At 50.0% G+C, this 21,658-nt stretch overlaps 1 protein-coding gene across 4 annotated transcripts; it reads right to left on the bottom strand.

Annotated features, from left to right (window-relative positions):
* Positions 1-2,033: 2,033 nt before the first annotated feature.
* RPAP1 (RNA polymerase II associated protein 1) lies at positions 2,034-19,872 on the bottom strand. 4 transcript variants are annotated; one of them, XM_023255472.2, is made up of 25 exons: positions 19,797-19,872; positions 18,733-18,989; positions 18,278-18,426; positions 17,905-17,994; positions 17,097-17,217; positions 16,104-16,325; positions 15,046-15,225; positions 13,897-14,012; positions 13,518-13,616; positions 12,567-12,668; positions 12,177-12,344; positions 11,745-11,930; positions 11,486-11,620; positions 11,208-11,378; positions 10,530-10,687; positions 9,907-10,065; positions 9,581-9,782; positions 9,040-9,149; positions 8,561-8,756; positions 8,194-8,346; positions 7,853-7,995; positions 6,508-7,264; positions 2,835-3,011; positions 2,637-2,696; positions 2,034-2,529 (listed from the first exon to the last, which is right to left on the bottom strand). In XM_023255472.2, the coding sequence occupies exons 2-25, from the start codon at positions 18,911-18,913 to the stop codon at positions 2,380-2,382; spliced, it is 4,185 nt and encodes a 1,394-aa protein (XP_023111240.2). In that variant the 5' UTR covers positions 18,914-18,989; positions 19,797-19,872; the 3' UTR covers positions 2,034-2,379. The 4 variants fall into 4 exon arrangements, with proteins under 4 accessions (XP_023111240.2, XP_023111242.2, XP_019688208.3 ...); XM_023255474.2 differs by having other exon boundaries at positions 6,928-7,264; XM_019832649.3 differs by having other exon boundaries at positions 19,741-19,859.
* Positions 19,873-21,658: the final 1,786 nt, after the last annotated feature.

Below are 21,658 nucleotides of genomic sequence, written 5' to 3'. Positions count from 1 at the left end.
TCTTTCTAACTCCCACATCGGGAGCAGTGTGGTGACTGCTTCATTGGTGGTGGGGTGTGTGTGTGTGTGTAAAACACATAGGAAGTGCTCTTTAAACAGCCCCAAGTTAGGCAGCATTACTTGTCATTACTTGTGTCTTTTCAGTGCCTTTTTGACTGAAAGGCCGAATCTCCAGACACTCTCAGAAACATGCGCCTCTGGGCTCACCTCATACAATTGATTGCCTGTGTTAACTCTGTACAATTTCTTACTGTGATGGGGTGAAAGCCTGAATCCTGATGTCAACGATCTAAGTGCTAGTACTAGCATTTCTAGTCAATGGGTGGCGCTGTTCCCGTCACACTGTTCTGAGGCAGTTTCCCCACCACCTATAAAATCATATGAAGGGGGATTGCTCTGTAAACCGCAAGAAACCATGTAACTGTGAAGGTTGCTTAGCCGTCAGGTGGTTTTGTGTCTTCTTTATTCTTTTTCCAAAATATTAATTTTTTAAAAAGTTTTCCTTATTTATTTTTGAGAGAGAGAGAGAGAGAGAGAGAGAGAGAGAGAGCGAGCAGGGGAGGGGCAGACAGAGAGAGAATCCCAAGCAGGCTCTGCATTGTCAGCACAGAGCCCAATGTGGGGCTCGAACTCCTGGACCATGAGATCATGACCTGAGCTGAAATCAAGAGTCTGACGCTTAACTGAGCTGCCCAGGTGCCCCCCAAAATACTAATTTTAAAGGCTGAGGCCTGTGTGTAATATAAAGCGCTGGGGAAAAAAAGAAGTGACAGTAGTTAGCTAGTTGGTGAAGCCTCTGAGTATATAGTGCTAGATAAAGACACTACAGTGATTTCGTAAACACTCTAGTCCTCAGACCCTATTTTGCTCTGTTGGTATCCTATTATGAGGTCACAAAATTTCTTTGGTAAGGTTCCGGTAAGCCAGTGGTTCTCCAAGTGTGTGTTTGGGCTTGGGTAGCAGCGTCAGCACCACCTGGGAACTTATTAGAGATGCAAATTCTTGGGTTTCACCTAGGTCTACTCAATCAGGAACACTGGTGTACTGCCTAGCAATCGATTTAACACACCTGAAGATAGTTTGGAACTATTGCTGTTTGCAGATGCAGTAGTTGCTTGATAAACCTACTGGAGAATTCTGTGTGCAGCAGCTCCATTTATGGGAAATGGGTTCTCTCTGCCTGCTGATAGGGCACACTGCACTCACTCTGATGACCTGTAAACACACTATAGGCAATTCCACACAGAAAATGACACTCCAAGAAAGCTTGAGTGTTAGAATTCAGATGAAAGAACCTAAAAACTCTATCAAGAGATGAACCAATGAATCAGAATTCATGGTTTGATCCACTCCTTCCCAGCCCTTACCTACTACCACTCAAGTCCACAATGGAAGGGGTGTTGTGTGACAACGCTAATAGACTGAATATTTGTGCCCTCCATCCCTTCCTCATTCGTAGGTTGAACCCTAATACCCATTGTGAGGGTATTTGGAGGCAAGGCCTCTGGAAAGTGATTAGGTCATGAGGGTTCCACCCTCATTTCCCTTCCACCATGTGAAGGCTGTCTACGAACCAGGAAGTGGGCTCTCACTAGAGACCAACTGTGCCAGCATCTTGACCAACTTCCCAACCCCAAGAACAGAAATGAATTTCTGTTGTGTATAAGGCACTCAGTCTTTGGTATTGTTACAGCAGCCCAAATAGATGAAGAGACAGCTAGTGCACAGTCTGATTTCGGGTGTCTTCATATCTCAGATAGCAGTTAACAGACCATAAGGAGACAAGATGCCGACCTCATTAAGGATACTTATACATCAAGTGGTCTGCCCAGAGTCCTTCCAGAAGTACCCCTTCCCAAGAGCATTACTCTGGTCCAGCTCTACTGCAGAACCAGGACCCACATTTTTGTTTTCCCAGACGTAGGCTCTGTTTTCAGCTCTCCCATCTCTCACAGGAGCCCAGCTTCTCCCCTAGGATAGCCCATCCCTCCATACCAATCCTGAACTAACATCTGAAATCAGTCCAAATCAGATTCCCAGGAGATACAAAAAATTTTTATTTCAGTACACATCTACAGGATTTATGTATCTGGTCTGGGGCAGGGGAAGGAGGAGACATGTACATAGTTTGTCTGGTCTCCAAGAGAGGGGCAAGTTACCCTTCACTTCCATACAGACCAGATCCTGATTTTCAGACATCAGGATATAATGGGAGGGCTCACTCTGCTCCATAAAAGCTCACACAGCCTGCTCGCAGGAAAGCAAGCCTTCTCCCTTGTCTCCTGCCCACCCTTAAGCCACAAAACCCTTCTGTCTGGCCAGGCCCGTGTTGGTGAACCCCAGGAGAACATATCCATCTCTTCATCTGTAGCAGCCATACTAGGTCTCTGATTCCCCATTTTGGAGCATCCCTGAGGTCAGTCTCTGGAGGTACTGCTGACGCAGAGAGGGCAGCTGGAGATACAGCTCAAAGCCTTCTGGGAGGGCAGGATTAGGGAGCTTATAGTGGAGAAGGTGCTGCCGGAGACCCTGCAAAAGGGGCAGAAACTTTATGAAGTAGGTAGTGAGATCCTATTGAGATTTCTGTGCCCCAAGACCTCTTTTCTTCCCACCCTCCAGGATGTGCCCCATCCTACCTCATTCGTCAGCATCCAAGTCTTCTGCAACATGCTCCTGCGGGCAGCCTTTACCTCGTCCTAGAGGCAGAACAGGGACAGGGGACACTGGGCCAAGGGCTGTACCCATCACTGGCCTTGTCTGGCCCTCATCTCCTCCCCAGATGACCCCAAGGCAGCTCAATCACAGTCTCCCTTCCTCCCTTCAGTATAACTTACTGAACTCTTTGGGTCCTGGGAGAAGATGAAGCTGTTGACATGAGCCACAGCCACAGCATAGAGTACAGGGCACCAGCGTGCACAGAGTGCACCAGTAACCAGGACACGGAAGTAGAGCTGAAGGAGGGCCAGGTTGTCTTCAGGAGGCTCTGTATAGGACTCCAAGGACACAGGCAACTGTGACAGGGGGAATGAGACATGCTGAGGGTGAGGGTGGAATGTCTTTCACTGCACAACAGGGTGGATGGCTGGTGGTCACATGGACCAAATCATGAGGGCAGAGATCAGGTCCTGGACAGACATCCATTCCTGTCTATCACAAGGATCAAGGTTAAAGACTAAAGAGCTGAGAAGCAGGGAGAACTGGGAAACTAAGAAGCAGTACTGAATTTCTACTGCCTACCACTACTTTAATGTACCTAAAACTTTCAAAATGTCACATTCACCTGCTTGATTATATTATGAAACCTTTCAAAAGTTCCTTTTCTTAGGACCAGTAACTCTCTAAAAAATCACTCTTAATTCCATGCAGAAAGGATTATGAGAGGGGCACCTGGCTGGCTCAGTCAGTGGAACATACGACTCTTGACCTTGGGATTGTGAGTTTGGGCCCAACGTTGGGTGTAGAGATTAGTTAAAAAACTAAAAACAAACAAAAAAAAAAGAAATGATTAGGGCACCTGGGTGGCACAGTCGGTTAAGCATCCGACTTTGGTTCAGTTTATGATCTCGCGGTTCTTGAATTCAAGTGCCATGTCAGGCTTTGTACTAACAGCTCAGAGCCTGGAGCCTGCTTTGGATTCTGTGTCTCCCTCTCTTTCTGCCCCTCCCCCTGCTTGCACTCTCTCTCAAAAATAAACATATGGGAATGCAAGCTGGTGTAGCCACTCTGGAAGACAGTATGGAGGTTCCTCAAAAAACTAAAAATAGAACTACCCTATGACCCAGCAATTGCACTACTAGGCATTTACCCACGGGATATAGGTGTGCTGTTTCGAAGGGACACATGCACCCCCATGTTGATAGTAGCACTATCAATAATAGCCAAAGTATGGAAAGAGCCCAAATGTCCATCAATGGATGAGTGGATAAAGAAAATGTGGTATATGTATACAATGGAGTATTACTTGGCAATCAAAAAGAATGAAATCTTGCCATTTGCAACTATGTGGATGGAACTGGAGGGTATTATACTAAGTGAAATCAGTCAGAGAAAGACAAAAATCATGACTTCACTGATGAGGACTTTAAATTTTTTTTTTTTTCAACGTTTATTTATTTTTGGGACAGAGAGAGACAGAGCATGAACGGGGGAGGGGCAGAGAGAGAGGGAGACACAGAATCGGAAACAGGCTCCAGGCTCTGAGCCATCAGCCCAGAGCCCGACGCGGGGCTCGAACTCACGGACCGCGAGATCGTGACCTGGCTGAAGTCGGACGCTTAACCGACTGCGCCACCCAGGCGCCCCATGATGAGGACTTTAAAAGACAAAACAGATGAACATAAGGGAAGGGAAATAAAAATAATATAAAAACAGGGAGGGGGATGATACAGAAGAGACTCATAAATATGGAGAACAAACTGGGGGTTGCTGAAGGGGTTGAGGGAGGGGGGATGGGCTAAATGGGTAAGGGGTACTAAGGAATCTACTCCTGAAATCATTGTTGCACTATATGCTAACTAATTTGGATGTAAATTTTAAAAAATAGAAAAATTAAATTAAAAAAAATTAACAAACATAAAAAAATGATTATGAAAGAAAGAGATAAGGTTTACCTCCAGTGGTATTTGTCATAGTGTTACTTCAAATAGCAGAAAATTAGAAACAATTTTCATGCCCACCAAGGGGTTGATAAAATAAACAGATGCACCTACACAATGAATTATTACATAGTAAAAAATGTTGATTTCTTAGAATATTTAATGATTGGGAAATGCTTATTATGTAATATTAACTTAAATGAAGAAAATTAAATGAAGAAAACATTATGCAGGGATCCCAATTTTATAAAAATATATATGTACATAAAAAGACTAATCCTTAAAAATGTATTTTTTTTTTGTTTTTTTTATATAAAATACTTACATTTTATATACATGGTAAATGTATTTATTAAAATATTTAAAGTTTACCAGAATAGGGCACCTGGTTAGTTCAGTCGGTTAACTGCCCAAATCTTGATTTTGGCTCAGGTTATGATCTCTTGGTTCATGAGTTCGAGCCCCACATCGGGGTCTCTGCTGATGGTGTGGAGCCTGCTTGGGATTCCCTCTCTTTCCATCTCTGTCTGACCTTTGCCTGCTCACTCTCTCACTCTCTCTCAAAATAAATAAACTTAAAAAAAAAGTTTAGGGGTGCCTGGATGGCCCAGTCAGTTAAGCATCCAACTTCAGCTCAGGTCATGATATCGCAGTCTGTGAATTCGAGCCCCGAATCAGGCTCTGTGCTGACAGCTCAGAGCCTGGAGCCTGCTTCATTTTCTGTGTCTCCCTCTCTCTCTGCCCCTCCCCCACCTGTGCTCTGTCTCTCTCTCTCTCAAGAATAAATAAACATTAGAAAAAATTAAACAAAAAGTTTACCAGAATAAGATATAATGAAAATAAAAACTCAAACCTTAAAAAAATAGTAACTCTCTACAGCTTATAAGTTTAACCCTCAGCCTGATTTTTGAGGCCCTCTAAGATTTTATTAGCCTTGTTTCCAAGATTTTAAACTAAAATCTGTTCTAGACTCCTCCCTCTTCCTACCCTGTTCTACTCCTTCCTGCCTCTGAGCTTTTGCTGATGCTATTCCACTAGGTACATTCTTTTACTTTTTGAGAGAGACCTTGTGAGTTGGGAAAGAGAGAGAGAGAGAGAGAGAAAGACAGAGACAGAGAGAGAGAGAGAAAACCCCAAGCAGACTCCACACTCAACAGAGGGCTAGATCTCACAACTGTGAGATCATGACCTGAGCTGAAATCAAGAGGCACTCGGGGCGCCTGGGTGGCGCAGTCGGTTAAGCGTCCGACTTCAGCCAGGTCATAATCTCGCGGTCCGTGAGTTCGAGCCCCGCGTCAGGCTCTGGGCTGATGGCTCGGAGCCTGGAGCCTGTTTCCGATACTGTGTCTCCCTCTCTCTCTGCCCCTCCCCCGTTCATGCTCTGTTTCTCTCTGTCCCAAAAATAAATAAAAAACGTTGAAAAAAAAAAAATTAAAAAAAAAAAAAGGCACTTAACCGAATGAGTCACCCAGGTGACCCTCCACTAGGTACATTCTGTCCTTCATCCTCAACAATCCAAATTCTATCCAACCTTCAGTGCCCAGGTCAATCTTCACTCTTCCCCAAAGCCTTCTGCTTATGGGAAGCCCACTTTGATATTTCCCTTTTCTGAATCCTGACCTAACATCTAAAATCTGAATAACTCTGAACTATGTTAGTTTGTAGCACGTCTCTTATCTAGGTTGTAGCAACATGAACAACGAGCTGTAGCTTGTTAATAATATCCAATATGTACTGTATGCCAGATACTCTGTTAAACCCCTTTCGTGGAGTCTTTTAATCTCCTCAAAATCCCCAAGAAGTGAGATAAGGAACCTGAGGGCCACCAAAGCTCCCCACTGCTCAGGACCACCCCCAAGGCCCAGTACAGGAAGGCCAGTACAGTACAGGCTGTGCTGGGCTGAGAAAGTACCTGGGTCAGAGGCAGGCCCAGAGCTCGCAAGGCTCCCACATGCTCCCCAAAGAGGGCGAGGCGCAAAGTGACACTGAACCGACGCTGCAGGGGAAGGAGAACCAGAGCTCCAAAGAGATGGTCCCCAAAAGAGACAGCCTCAAAATGCTCCAGGAAGTTGGCATAGAGGTCAGGGAAAGATGTCAGGCCAGGAAGCGGACAATCCAGCTTGAGGTCTGGCAGGACTTTAGGCTGGCAGAGCCGGGCAAGGAGAGCTGCCACCAGACGTTGTATTGGGGTTTCCCGGAACAGCTCACTGTCTACCAGGAACACACACATGAGCCGTGCCAGGCGGGCAGCAGGCGGCACAGCCCAGAGGGCCTGGGGGCGCCAGCTTTCCAAGACGAGCACCCACTGCAGAGCCCGCATAGCTGTGCCTACTGTGTCAGCAGGAGGAAGTCCTGAGGGCGTGTCTGAGGCCTGGTGGTAGAGGTGGATCAATGGCAGGAAAGGCCAGTCGGTGGGCAGCAGTGGCTCCTTAGGCACAGGGAGCAGCAGGGCTGGGATTTGCCGTAGCTCCCTTCGGTACAAGGCCTGAGACGCTAGTAGGCTGGCTCGGGCCAGTGAGCAGTGGGTCAGGTAGCAGCTGCGGATGCTGGGGAGGTCCTGACAGGCCTGAACCAGCAGAGCCCCTCGCCCACTCGCAGAGTCCCTGCCGCTCCCTAAGGACAGCCGATCAGAGAAGTCAGCTGCCTCTGGACCACCTGATGCTCTTTCCCTGCAATAGAACCCAAAAGCCAAAAATGAGGGTTTGAACCACGGCACTCTGAACACCATGCCAGCTCTCCAGGGCATCCCAGCGGTTCCTAGGTCCAATCCTGCTCCTCCCTGTTCCCCTAATCACTTTCTATGTTGTGTGTGTAGATTAAGAGAATGGATACTAAAGTCAGCTGCTTAGGGGCAGGTTTACGGAACTTCTCTGTGCCTCAGTTTCCTCATAGGAAAATGGGGATAATAACAATACCTATCTCATAGTACAAGTGAAACACTTAAAATACAGATACTTAAGGAGATGCCAGACACAAAGTTAGCACTCAGTAACTGTTAGCTATTACTCAAGTATAGCTAGTTTATGCACCTGTTTTTAGCCATACAGTCACACTGAAATCACATTATAATTCTCTAACGTGGATATCTTCATCCTCACTTTACTGATGAGAAAATGGAAGCTCCAATAGGTGAAGTACAATCCATGCAAGAAAGAGGATTAAACCCAGGTGTTCTAGCTCCAAACTCAGGGCTGCTCTGTCAATAGCCACAACAGCCTCTCAAAGGGCTGGGTTGATGTCACCAACCCTGGACTTACGGGAGGAACTCCAGACGGAACACACAGCTCAGCAGTAGCTCATGGGCGAGGTACTCACTTCCAGGCAGCAGTCGGCTCAGCAGGGCCAACACCATACTATGATGGAGAGCGGCATTGACGGCCAGAACTGGCTGGACTGTTGCCTATGAACAGAAGAGCAAGGGGTAGGAGAGTGGGTGGGATGTGAGAGGGGACAGAGCAAGGGGAAGTGAGAGTCCATGCAAAGAGGATATATACTGAAGGGTACAGATCCTGGGCACATCTAGATGGGACAAACTGCAGGGGTGGGGATTATGGGGGGGTTGTGGACAGAGGTGGCAAGGGGGCTGGGGCATACCCACCGCTCTCTGGGCCAGGGTGAGTGCCAGGTACTGTAGGTGGTACTCATGGCGCAAGGCCCACGCAGAGAAGGGAGTGAGTTGTGGGGCAGCCATAGGAGCCACACACTGGAGGAAGTAGTTCTGGAGTCCTGGGGCAGCCAATATGGCAGCCAGCTGGAGGAAAGCAAACTTGTTCAGATCTAAAGTGACTCTGATCTCTCTCCTGAAGTTCCCCAGGTGGCTGCCCCCACCCCAGCCAAACTCAGAGAAATGGGTGCTGGCAAGAGAGACCTTTCTGCCTCAAGTGATACCCTCACCCTTTTGTTCTGACTCCTATCTTGCCCCTCCACCCCAGCCTCCAACCCCTAACCAGGTGCCTATGTCTCACCTGGCCACATAGCCCCTTGTGGATCCGGGCCAAGGTGTTGAAGAGAGACAGGAGGGCAGTGAGGAACGGGAAGGGTGAGGCTGAGCCAGCCAGACTGAGAGAGGGGCGTCCTCCTGTGCAGCCCAGTGACACCAGGCTGGGGAGAGCTTCAGGGGCCGGAACACAGAACTGCGGGTTGCAGAGAGGGGAGCAGCACCTGGAGGCAGAATGAAGAAGCTGAGGGGGGCTCTGGCCTCATGTACACCAGGCTAGAAAAGAGCTGCTTGGTCTGCGACCAAGGCCCACAGGAACCTGGCTATATGGACCAGTACCCACATTCCTCAGAGCCCTCAAGTGCTGCTTGCTAGGGACTCAGGTTTCCTTCAGGCTGAGAAGTTCTACTTGGGATGGGCCAGGGAGCTAGATCTAGGAGTCCCACAGGGAGTCAAACGGCCTCCTCCCTACTGCCCCCACCTCCCAACCACACACACACTACATACCCAAGAGAATCCCACAGGCTGCCCAGAGTGGGTGGGTGCAGTAAGGGTAGCAGCAGCCCCTCTGACAGGCGCTCCATATCCTGAAGCCAATCCCCTGGGCACAGGCTTGGCTAGAAGACCAAGGGGCTCAATGAGCTGACAGCAAAAGGAGATGCATTCTCCTAGACCCTGTGTACCCAGGCCAAGCCCAGAACTTCCAAGAGCCCAAGAGTCAGTGTTTGTAGGCTTCTGCCTTCTGACCCTTCTGGAGAGAGAAAAGACCCTGAGGTTGCCCCGACACCTTCTGTCCTCAGAGCATGAAGTCTCCAGGGAGACAGAGCTGCTGCTTGGGGTTCTCTGGTTCCCACCAACACAGCTCCCTGACAGCTCCAATGGATATGGAAGCAGAAAGAGGAAGGTGGGAGGGAAAAGGCAGAGAATAGGAAAAAGTGGAATGGGGAGGTAGGAGTGGAGAGGTCGAGACAGAGGGAGACACAGGGTGGTGTGTTAAGATGGGGGCAGGCGCCCAGGATGTGGAGGAAGGTAGGCAGGCAACACTCACCTGCTGGCTCCAGGCCTGGTAGTATGCATCCAGGAAGAGTAGGCAGGCAGTGGGCACCGGGCCTAGAGCATGCCAATTCTCAGATCTGGGCAGCAACTTCAAGGTCTGTCTCAGAAAGGGCTCCACAAGGGGTTGGAGCCCGGACACCTGTGTCCAAGTGATCAAGGAAGGGGTGGCCGACAGACTGGCCTCAGCAGAGTCACTACAGGAGTGCCAAAGGGGTCACAGTCAAGGTCTGGCTGCCTTGACTCCTCCATAAGGTCTACCCACCCTCTCACTCTGGAGGAGTGCTCCCACCTGTCCTGAAGCTCAGAGCTATAACGTACCTGCTAGACTCAGGGACAGTGCTACTGGCTGCCAGGGTCAGCTGGGTGAGCAGAGTGAGCAAGGAGGCTATCCGCTGCACAGACAGGGGCTGAGGGGGCTGGGTGCTGAGCTCCTCTGGCACAGCCTGCAGGGCCCGCATCAGCACTGGGTATAGCTCCCTGGGGGAGAATGATTACTGCCTTTCAGTGTCCAAAGACACTGGACATGGAGACACATGACACAAAGCAAGGCACTGCCCCAAGGACCTGCAGTTTGGTTAAGGAGGCTCGGGAAAAAGAGGCCCCAGGGCTGGGCACTCTTGGAAGGCTTCAGAGGGAAGGAAGGCTGGAGGCTGAAGGGAATGAGGGTAGATCTTCCAGGCTTCCTTCCAACAAGGGATTTAAATCTGATTTCACCAAGCTACTAAGGCTGTTGTGCACAGAAGGTGGTTAACTCAGCTTTGTTCTACTGTCCTCTGGCTAGTCCTGGCCACCAAGCCTTCTTCATTCCTCCCAGAATCCCCTCTTCCTCATCCTCAGCCTCCCCTTGAGCTTGAAACCTTGAGCAAGGCCGAGTCATCAGATTAGGCCAGAGTGCAGAACCGGAGAGGTCTGTAAGAGAGCCTACTCTTGTCTCTCCTCACCTGTAAAGGTCACTACCCTGGCCATAGGAGGCAGCCACAGCCCACAAACGGAAGGCCTCAGTGCTCAGCATCTCAGCTTCCTCTGGGGGCAAGGCCATTTCCTGGGGAGCCTCTGCTATAAAGCGGCACAGGCGGCTCCGGAGATCAAAGCTGCTCAGCTGAGGGTGAGAGGGCAGAGAGTCTGAACATCACAATCAGCAGGGAGCCCAAGTAGCCTCAGGTTCTCTTACTATGGAGACTGGCTCAACTCAACCCTATTCCAGGCCACTCTCATGCTACAGGGTCTTAACTCTGAACCAGGATGAAACTATCTCATCCATCCCTCCCTCCCACTCCACCTTCCTTCCCTCTCTGCCCCTCCCCCCCTTCATTTTAGCAAGCACCTGCTGGGCCCCTTTTCTAGGGCTACTCGGCTATGGGTGATGGCCGCCCATCTGTAAGTGGCTCTTCTGGTCTGGGCCCATCAGTTAACGAAAGCACAAGTAGGCCTATAGGATACACTATAATCTAGATGACTAGGTTTCTGGCTGGTGGTTCCTACTGCATTTCTAAGCAACTGGATCAGAGATCAGAAAAGGAAGATGGCATGAGCGAGTTACCCAGAGTCCAGAGGCCATGCTTAGCCCCCAACCCAGCTCTGTCTTAAGCCCCTCATCCCTCGACCTTTGTCCTGCTCACCAGCCGGGCAGCAATATTCCTACCAGCCGAGGCCAGGACACGAAGTAGTTTCATGGCAGTGGCACAGGGCACTTTGTGTAGACTGAGGACAGGCCCCACCCCCATGGGGGACCAGCTGGTGGGCAGAAACTCTCGAACCACAGTCTCTATTAGTCGAGGGCACTCCAGGACCTGTGGGGGTCAGGAAGAAAAGGGAAGTAGGGAAGTAGGGAGGCTGAGGGTCAGCAATGGGGTCAGCTAGGCTCTTTGTGCATTCCTTGTCTCCTTCTCCTTCTTACCCTTGTGGCTGACTCCAGGGAATGCCGGGCCAGACGGATGAGCACAGCCAGGATATCAAGGACCACAGAAGGGGCTGGGCAGGTCACCTCTAGCACATAGCGCAGCCGTGGCAGCAGGTTGGTAGCCAGAAGCCCCTGGTGATCAGAAAGATAAACCCAGTGCCAAAAGCAACTGAGCCCCAGGCCTTGATGACCCCTCTTGCCTAAGATGTGCTCGCTTCGAGGTCATGCGACAGGTGCAGCTGCCCCAGCATTTTACCTTGATGATGTCATGTCGGGCCAGGTCAGATGGAGGCCGGTTTCCTTCCTCAGGGCTCTTTCTTTTTGCTTTTTCTGCGAGGGCCTCTTCATCTTCATCCTCATCGTCCTCCCTGTCCTCCTGGCTGGGCATCAGAGGAAACGTCAAAGCTCCATGGTACCAGGAGAAGGAGCTATCGAGGAGTTCCTGACATAGGAGAGAGAAAGGTGTGGGAAGAAGAGGAAGGAGTCAGGCCCAGAAAAAGCAGCAGCGGCAGCCACCCACCCAGAACAGAAAGGCAAGGCTGCTGGGCTTTGGGGCCCGTACAAGAAGGCAGTGGTGCTGCCAACCCATTCTCTGCTCTGCCTGGCAAAGCCTTGGCAGTGAGGGCATGTCCAGCAACAGGAGTAGGAACGCTGATGCCTCAAAGCCCTACTCTGATCTGTGTTGTACCTCATCTCCAGGGGCTACCAGCAGAGCCTGAAGAGCCCGGACGGCAGCTGCAATGACTGCGTCCACTCTGTCATCCAGGGAGAAGCGCAGCAAGAAGAGGAAACCAGCATCCAAGAGGAGGCGCAAGACACTGCCCACTAGCCGGTCCCCAAACTCGCCAGCCTGGGCCTTGGGGATAGGATAAAACTTTGCTGAAGATGTAGAAGTTAGAGTCTTTGTCCTAAACCCTTCACTTGCCCACCTATGACCCTGGGTTCATCCCATTCCGTCTGCCCCAGAGAGAGTTGGTGTATGGGCTATGGGGCCAGAATGAAAGGGCAGGACGTGGGGAAGTCTATGGTTGGGGGAGGAGGCGTGGGGACAGGCAGGACCGGCCAGCAGTCCACTCACCCTGCTGATGACCCGGGCCAACACATGCAGCGCTAGTGCTCTCTGCTGGGACACCTGGCTGCGCGTGAGGTGGAACAGCTCCTGCAGGGAGTATCCCGCTCTCTGGGGCAGGGACAAGAAATCAGCAGCCAGGACACAGGGCAGCACCCCAACCAATACACAGAAATGCCTCCATTCCAGGCACTGACTTAGTTGTCCAGGGGAAGGCTAAGATAAGTAAGTGATATCTCTTGCGTCTGCTCTCCATGGATCCTCAAACTGGTAAAGAAGATGGGACTTGCACACGAGTAACCATGCCATAAGGCAGATAGGGAAGAATTCAGTAATTAGTGTTTAATTTACAAGAGAAGAGGAGAGAGAGAGAGAGAGAGAGAGAAGGGGGACCTGGAAAAGTGATGAGGTCTCAGTGGGTGGGTAGAGCTTTGATGGCCTGAAGAAAAAGCCCTGGAGGTCCTTGAGCACACGGCGTACATGGCAGGTGGGCTCCAGAATGGCGCAGGAGTGAGGAAGGCAGAGCTACAGGGGCAGCGGGGATAGAGGGTCGGAGGACTGTCTTGCCAGGCTAAAGAGCCAAGACTATTCTGTGAGCAGAAGAGAGCCAGGAAACTTTCCGAGGCACGGCACAGCCTGAGCGGGGCCAGAGGGAATCAGTATGGCAGTCCCATGAGGGACGGATGGCATGGCTGAGAGAGTGGAAGACATGGTGACTGAGCAGGTAAGGGGGAGCAAGGCTCTCCTTTAGAAAGCCTCAGACGAGGCGACATAGAACTGGCAAGTTCAGGCAACTGACTGGAATGTGAAGGAATGAGGAGAAACATTTTGAGCCCAATAACCTATGGACACCAAGGCTGAGAACTGGAATAGAGTACACAGAAGGTCCAAGGCAACTGACCAGAGGTCCTTTTCCACTTGCCGAGAGCTGCCCAGTCCTCCCTGGGCCCCATGCCTCACCTCTGCCTCTTCTCCATGGTGGTGCAGGCCCAGATGGGTGGGCAGGTCCACATCAGGGGCCAGAAGCTCTCCCTGAAGACTAAATCGGGCCTGCATCCTCTAACGGGAAGAGAAAGAAGACTATAGGCTGGGGATGCAGCAACTTACCCATACCCACTCCTCACCCATCTCCCGGGCCTCTGGTCCTGACTCTATGCCTGAGTGGAAATGGAACTTCTTTGGCCCCAGGGCCAGGCAGGGTGGTGGGAGAGGAGGAGGAGCGCAAAGGAGAAATGCTTCTCCAGCTCCGGGGAAGAAAATGGCCTGAGTCCTGGGTGCAAGAGCCCCAGCCCCATTTCCGGCCCACTCCACCCCCTGTAGGTCAGCTGGCCCTCCTCACCTCCTGCGTCTGCTGCCGCCGGAGTGGGGGCAAGTCCTGGGTCCACTGGAGCTTCTCCAGCTCCACAGTGTCCATGTGCAGCCATTCTTTGTGGGGCGTCACAGGTGGTGCCAGAGCTAGGAAGATGGAAGCAGAGTAGTAAACCCTAAGGGGCTCAGCTCGGTGGTCTACTGGGGTCCTGGCCATCACCCAGCGGTTGCCACATGCACCTCTGCCCAAGGGTCTGGCAGCCTCTGCCTTCAGCTATAGTTAAGTAGCATGGCCCAGCTAGAACCCCTGGGAACTGGACAAATGTCTCAGATATGGCAGAACACACCTAGTCCAGGGCTCTAGCCCCTTGCTCATCCCAAGGATTTGCTGGGAGGGGCAAAAGAAAGTGGAGGAGGTAAGGAAGAGGAAAGAGAGGGAGCAGAGGAAGAAGGGAAGACCACATATATCAGGGACAGCATAGCTCTCAACTGTCTAGTACCGACCTTCTCAAGAAGCAGGGGAGTGGGGCAATGAGGGACAGCTATCCTGCTTCTGCCGGGCAAGATACAGAAACACACACCCAGGACACCCCCCTGCTTCCCCCCTCTCCCCCACCCGACCTGCTCAGCTGGCCTGGAGCTCACGGAGGGGCAGGAGGCTCCTGGCTTCCATAACTCAATTTCTTCATTTGTTAATCACTAATAAAATAATCCAGGTCCTGGGAAATGAGTGCTCCCACTGGCCTCTCTGCTTTGGGTCTGGCATGTTCGTAAGGCCTGTGTCAGACTCTTCTCCCATCATCACCCTGGCCCTGCCATCTTGCTCATAACACTGACAGCAGAGGCAGAAAACTGTAGGGTGGCTAGAGCCAGAGCCGGGGCAACTCTTGCAAAGGCAGGCTGGAGATGATCTGCAGGGGGAGGGGCCATTCAGCCATCATGCCCTGCTGCTGCTTACCAGGGAAGAGCGAGAAGGAGTGGCAACAAAGCAAGAAAACAGGAAGCATATGCAGGAAGAATATATGCATCAGCAAATGAAGACTGATTTCCAGATGATAATGGAAGATTAATGATAGATGTCAAGGACAGAGAAGATTCTCTTCTTTTCCCATCTGCCAAGCCTAGAAGGGATACTTCCCTCTACTTTTATTCCCCAAAAGATGTACCCCTTTTTCCAAACCTGGGGCTTCTGGCTCCAGCTCATCTTCCTGCCTGGGCTCACTTGGAGAAGTTGGCACAATGGGTTCCTCTCCAGTGACCTCAACAGAGGGTCCTCCTGGTCTCTGCTCCTCTGTGGCCTTCTCTCCTGCTTGCTCATGGACATGGCTGTGGGACCTCAAGAAGGCAACCAAGTTGGGATCTAGGGAAGAGGATGGAAGGGACAGTGGGTGTTGGTGGATCCTCCCCAGCCTTGTACAGACCTGACACCTGCTGAATGTTGCCTGCCTATGAGTGCCAAGGCCAGGACAAGCCATTTCCTCTTCCTGGCCTGAACCCCCTGGGCTCTCTTGGGGCTTCAATGACCCACACCTGTCCCGAAGACCTGCCCACCCACCCTTCTCTCCATCTTTCACAGTCCCCTGGCCCAGGTTTCCACCTATCCCAGTGCTTGGCTCCAGATCAGAGGCCCAAAGTAAGTGGCTGTGGAATAAATGAATGAATGTTGACTAGGCCCAAAGAGAAGGCATTTAGGGGAACAGTTCCTCTCTCTTTTAGCTAATTTATTTACACACAAATATTTACTGAAACCTAATCTATCTATGCTCTATTAAGGTGCTAGATACACACTTTGGAACAAGACTGACTTGGTGCTACTGTTTTGGTGAATAGATACTAGGAAGGAGGTATAGCAGAGTTGAGTGTCATATAATAGAACATGTCATAGCCGTACTAGATAGAGCATAACTACATTACATTAGAGTACGTTACACTAGAGTAGTACAGGATACACAGTATAGTGGTGAAGAGCAGGGACTGTCAGACCTCACAGACCTAGGTTTACATCTCATCCATGTTCTTTACCAGCCATATGACCTGGGGGAGAATTTCTTCAAGTTTTCAGACTCAGTTTCTTTTCATAAGTAAATGAAATTAGTACTTACAGGAACCATTCGAGGACAGAATGAAATAATGCATTCAAGTACTCAGCAAAAAGCCTGGCATACACAGTAAGCCTTCATTAATAAGTGGCAGTCCCTTCCTAGCCTGGCCTCGGCTGCAAAGACTGATATGCCATACCTAGCTGAGCTAGCAGCCGCTGCTGTTCCTGCAGGATCTCTTCAGGAGCCATGGCTTGTAGTTTTGCTATGTTCTCTTCATGGATGGTCTGGGCTTCCTGCTCAGCATCCTGGCTCCTGAGCCCCTTCCCTGTGACTAGATTGGGTCCCTGGAAGCTGCGGCTGCCCCATGGAAGCTGGTAGCCCTGCTCCCTAGGTGTGAGTGCCTCACAGGATGCAGCACCTGGAAGAAGTGTATGATTAGTTTCACTGCCTCACCCAAGCCTAATCCCGTTAGTCCTGGAGACAGAGGGAGGCCCCAGAGATTTCCCAGGCAAAGAGTGGAGGGCCCTCCCCACAGCCCACACCCCCACAACACAAACATAGGCTGGGCTGGGTGGTGACCTCTCCACTCATTTTTCCCCTTTCTGAGGGATGTTTCCCTAAGAAATATCCTACATTCTGACTCTTCTCTTAGATGTCCAGTCACCTGCCTCCAGAAGCCTGCCTCCGGCTCTTTTGTTAATAATTTGCATCATTAAAGGAATCTTGGCCTTTATCTTTATTTTATAGTCCCTGCCAGATATCTCTGACTCCTTCCTTTTTCCTAGAGCCGAATAATGGCCTGCACTGTCCCTGCACCTAAGACTCAGATGTGGACCCAAGCCATCCATACCCAATATTGTATGTAGGGATAAGGGACAGCTTCCTCTTCAGATGGCTCAAATGCCACTGAAATGTGCCCTCCTGGGTCGCCTGGGTGGCTCAGTTGGTTAAGTGTCTGACTCTTGATTTCAGCTCAGATCATGATCTCACGGTCCTGAGATTGAGCCCCATGTTGGGCTCTGCACTGGGTGGAGACTACTTAAGATTCTCTCTCTCTCCCTCTCCCTCCCCCCACAAAATAAATAAATATGCCTTCATATTTGAGGGGGAGAAGGCACATACCCAAAGGTGACTCTATGATTGTGTATTAGAAAAAGGCCGAGCCCAAGCCTCCTCAACCTCAGCTTACCCTCTAGTGGATCCAGGGTAGACACAACTTCTCTAACTGGTGGGACCCTAGCTTCAGACACTCTCTTTGCTGCAATTTCTTGGGCAAAGATGCTTCTCTTACCAGATGTTGCTGACTTCCCCTATGGGCAAAAAGAAAACCCAGGTGACTGATGCTCCTTACCCCATCCTCTTCTCAAACTCTTTACACTAAGGCCACTGGAACAAAGGGATAAAAGGGTCTTGCTTAATCTCCAAGGGTCACAACCCTAGTTCTCAGAAAAAGCAGTGCTCTATAGGACAGGTCTTGAAGTCTGACAAATCTGGGTTGGATTTCTGGCTCCTGTATCTATTAGATGTGTGGTGTTGGACAAGTTATTTATCTTTTCAGGGTCTCGGTTTCCTCACCTGGAAATGGGGATAATGATACCTACCTTACACGGCTGTTATGAGGACTAAGTAACGCGTGTAAAGTGCTTAGCAAGGTGCTGCTTTAACAAGAGGGTTGCTTATCATTATTCAGATTCTCTGCCTGAGGAAGGTGCACTATGGGGCATCTGGGTAGCTCAATTGGTTAAGTGCCGGACTCTTGCTTTCAGCTCAGGTCATGATCTCACTCACATTTTGTGAGTCTCAGCCCCACAAGCCCCTATCAGGCTCTGTGTTGATAACACGGAGTCTGCTTAAGATTCTCTCTCTCCCTTTCTCTCTGCCCCTCCTTGGCTCGCATTCTCTGTCTCTATCTCAAAAAAATAAATCAACATTAAAAAAAAAAAAAGGAAGAGGCTCATCTGAATGTCCCCTAAGCACCACCTAAGCACCGTGCCTACCTGTCTCTCCTGTGAGCGATGGAACACAGGAGGGAAAGCAACACCACTGGGCACAGGCAGATTCACAGCCACTGAACTTGTATCTCGTTCCTGCAGCAACAAAACACAAAGTAGTGAAGATACCAAGCTTTCCCCAGACTGGACACTATCCCCCTAGCCCCAATTCTGTATGACTAGAGTCTCTCTCTAGGGAGAAATGGACCCACTTTGCTTCTTAGGGGACAGTGTTTCTAAAGCAGACCCCAAACTGACTGCAGGGGGAATAAAGTCCCACCTTTCTGAATCACCCTCTACTCCTAAGGCTCACCACCCCTACCCAAATATCCTTGCTGTCCTAGGAACACTTGTCCTACTAAACAAGGGTGAGACGCACAACGATCTTAGTCAAGACAGCAGTGATGTGTTGATCGTGCCTGTTGAGCCTCTCTTCAGGATCCTCATGTTCAGGCGGGGGACGGCCAGGGCTGGGTCTGGCTCTCTTCGGGGGAGCAGGAACCAAAGCTGGGGGCAAATCTGGGAGATCTGGGAAAGAAAAAAACCCTCAGATGTGAGGATACCCACACCTTTCCAGGAAGAGACTGAGGGCAGGAGGAAGCCAAAGAAAGAAAGGCAGTTGCTGTGGGGCCGGCTCAAGCTGTGTCACCTTGGGCAAGGTATTTAAGCTCTGTGAACCTTAGTTTCTGCATGTGTAAAATGGGGCTGCAGCAACAGAGATTATGCAGTGTCTGAAATAATGACAGGGAAAAATCCAGCCACATCAGGAAGAGGGAGAGGACGTTCCGGTCATATCCTCTCTCGTTCCTCAGCCTGACACCCACAACCACTCACTGTCCAGCGTCACCACATCCCGATGATCTTGTAGCAGAGGATGGTCCAGGTTAGTGTCGCCACCTCTCCTACTTCCTTTCTTCACCAGTTGTACTGCTGGAGCCGCACCAGCTGCAAGAAACTGACTCTGGAAACGCAGCAGGTCCACCTCTGACTCCCCTGGCTTTGGTCTGGACAGCATCTTGACACTCCAGCTGCCTCTCTAGAGCAACTCTTTCCAGCACTGCTTTGGTGTGGTGATTCTCTCTCATTCACACCTACAAGCAATAAAGTTGATAGCCCTCTGCAAGCGAATCCTGATTCTCTTTATTGTGTATCAGAGACAACTCTTTTCTTGGGTTCACATCAACTCATTGCTTCTCATTCATACCTTACTGCCATTCCCTCCCTATATAGCCCTCCCTGATGTCACCAGCCTAACAACAAAGTTTATTGCTGACTTAAGGTTGTTTACAATCTGTGGATGATAAACATTTTCAGGAACAGCTGTAGGGAACCTAAGAAAAATGCCATCAGGAGACAGGCAGATAAATGTCATACCAAGGAGTAATGATTCTGTATCAAACTGGAGAGAACATGCCTGGCCTAAAGGTGTTCAAATTATTAAGCAACAACAACAACAACAACAACAACACCTTGGGCTATAAAAAACAACATATAAAAATCATCTGTATTTTTATATACCAGCAAAAAGAACAATCAGGAAATGAAATTAAGAAAACAATGTCACTGACAATCGCATCAGAAAGAACAAAAACTCTTAGGAATAAATTTCACCAAAGAAGTACAAGACTTGTACACTGTCGGGCCTCACAACTGCGCCTAGGGCTCTGCGGTCGCGGACACTCCAGGACCACTCGAGTCAGCAAAGAAATCACCGGATCCCAGCCTATGCAGCCCGCTGATGGTGGGCCGCGGCCGGGATCTCCACACCGAAGAGGCCGCGGCCACTCCAATGCAGAGCAGATACATTCAGGGAGGCTCCAACAAGGAAACTGGATACTCTACCCCAGAGTCCTCCCACGGGGAACCCTGAAATCCGTCCCTCTAGCGCAGCCCCTTACTTCCTCTAGGATCGCCTGGGCGCCGCCATCTTGCCCCGCAAGTGCCACGCTTCCGCCGCCACCAGGTTTGAACATCCGCCCCGCAGCCCAGCCCCGCCTTTCCAGGGCCTGGCTCCACCCTTTCTGGGATTGCATTCGGGGCGCCCAAGACCCCCCCGTTCCCCCCCCCCTCTTTTTTAAAGTTTATTTAAGTAATCTCTCCACCCAAATTGGAGCCTGGGCTCACAACCCGGGGGTCAAGAGTCGCATGCTTTTCCGGCTGAGCCAAGCCAAGACGCCCCTGCGCTCGGGACCCATGAGGGGGAAGATGCACGGCTTGCCCTGCCCTGCACTACCCCACCAGGTAAACTCTATGCCAACACTGAGAACACTCATCCTTCGGATGTGCAGCAGACACAGGCCCTTCTACACACACGACACCCGTGACAGAAGGCAAAGTGTACTTCAGACGATCCTTCTGCACTCACCAGCCTGGATAATCACATCCTAAACCCAGCACCCAAGTTTGTGGGCAGCACCCAGCAACCTACAAACACCAAGGTGACCTCCCCAGTGCATTTATGGGTGACCAAGAAGGTAAGCATGTAAAAGGAAAGGCAAGGCTTAAGGAAAGAAACACTGTAGGAGTGATGGTGGTGAGGAGAGAGAAGAAAACAGTCTCCTGATCCCCTTCCTGAGCATCCTGCCTCTGTTCACTGCAGTGTCTCTTCTTGGAAATCGTCTCTTTCTTCTCTCCCACACCCTACCCCCAAAGTCTTTCTCTCCCTTTAAGGCCAAGCTGAAGTGAACTCTAAAACCCCTGCCAACCAGGTCTATTCACTGAACTTTCCTTGAAATCTTACACCTGCACCACTTGTGTGGCTTGTTGGGAATGCACTGCCAATTATCAACTATTACTGGCCACCTTTCTACAAGCATGTATGCTATTCTCTTGAATAGACTGGGTTCCTTGGGGGCACCAGGCCCTCTTTGTTGCATCCATAGTGCTCAGCACCCAGCATATTGCCGTGAAAATAGGACCTTAGTAAACCACTGCTTGATTGAAGGCTATGTTAGGGAAGCCAGTGTTAGTCCATTCATTCTTAAACTTTAGCAGGCATCAAAATCACTTTGAGGGCTTGTTAAAACAGATTACTGGGCCTTACCCTCAAGAGTTTCTGAATCAGTAGGTCTTGGATAGGACCCAAACAAATGTGCATTTTTAACAAATTTCTAAGTATTCTATAGAATCATTCTTTAGTTCTCTTGGTCTCAACTGCAGCAGTAAATTTCAGCTACTAGTTAGTATTTAGCCATCTTTGGGGTCCAAAATAGTCCTGGGCCTGGTCAGAAGTTATGGGGAGTGAGGGAGGAGAACTGGAACCAGAAATGCTGGAAGACTGATAGTAGAAAACCATTGTTTGCAACCACTAATGAAATAATCGCTCCAGGCAACTATCATTAATGACTGCTAAACTATTGGGGGGGGGGGTGTGCCTGGGTGGTTCAGTTGGTTGAGCGTCTGATTCTTGACTCCAGCTCAGGTCATGATCCCAGGGTCATGGGATTAAACCCCACATCGAACTCTGTACTGACAGTGCAAAGCCTGCATGGGAGTCTCTCTCCCTCTCTCTCTGCCCTTCTCCCCTGCTTGCACTCTCTGTCTCTCAAAATAAATAAATAAATTAAAAAAAAAACAAAACTGTTAAGTGAAAGGTTGATTAGGATTTTATGTATGATGGATCAGGTTGCCAATTTATGAACAACAAACCTTAACATCACTAAAAGTGAGACCACTGGACATAACGTGTCCCCGATGTGATACAATTAGAAGTAAAAAACATTTCCCAAGAAAGTTTCATGCCAAAAAATTGGAACCAAAT

This window comes from Felis catus, chromosome B3, assembly GCF_018350175.1.
Source record: "Felis catus isolate Fca126 chromosome B3, F.catus_Fca126_mat1.0, whole genome shotgun sequence".
Classification (NCBI taxonomy): domain Eukaryota; kingdom Metazoa; phylum Chordata; class Mammalia; order Carnivora; family Felidae; genus Felis; species Felis catus.
The sequence above is the reverse complement of the archived record's forward strand: the minus strand, read 5'-3'. Positions and strand labels throughout refer to the sequence as shown.

Coding starts and splice junctions, on each gene's coding strand:
- RPAP1 (XM_023255472.2), bottom strand. CDS start 18,913: ATGCTGTCCAGACCAAAGCCAGGGGAGTCAGAGGTGGACCTGCTGCGT. Junction 11,621..11,744: donor CCCGACATGACATCATCAAG/GTAAAATGCTGG, acceptor TCTGATCACCAG/GGGCTTCTGGCTACCAACCT. Junction 2,530..2,636: donor CTTGGATGCTGACGAATGAG/GTAGGATGGGGC, acceptor CCCCTTTTGCAG/GGTCTCCGGCAGCACCTTCT.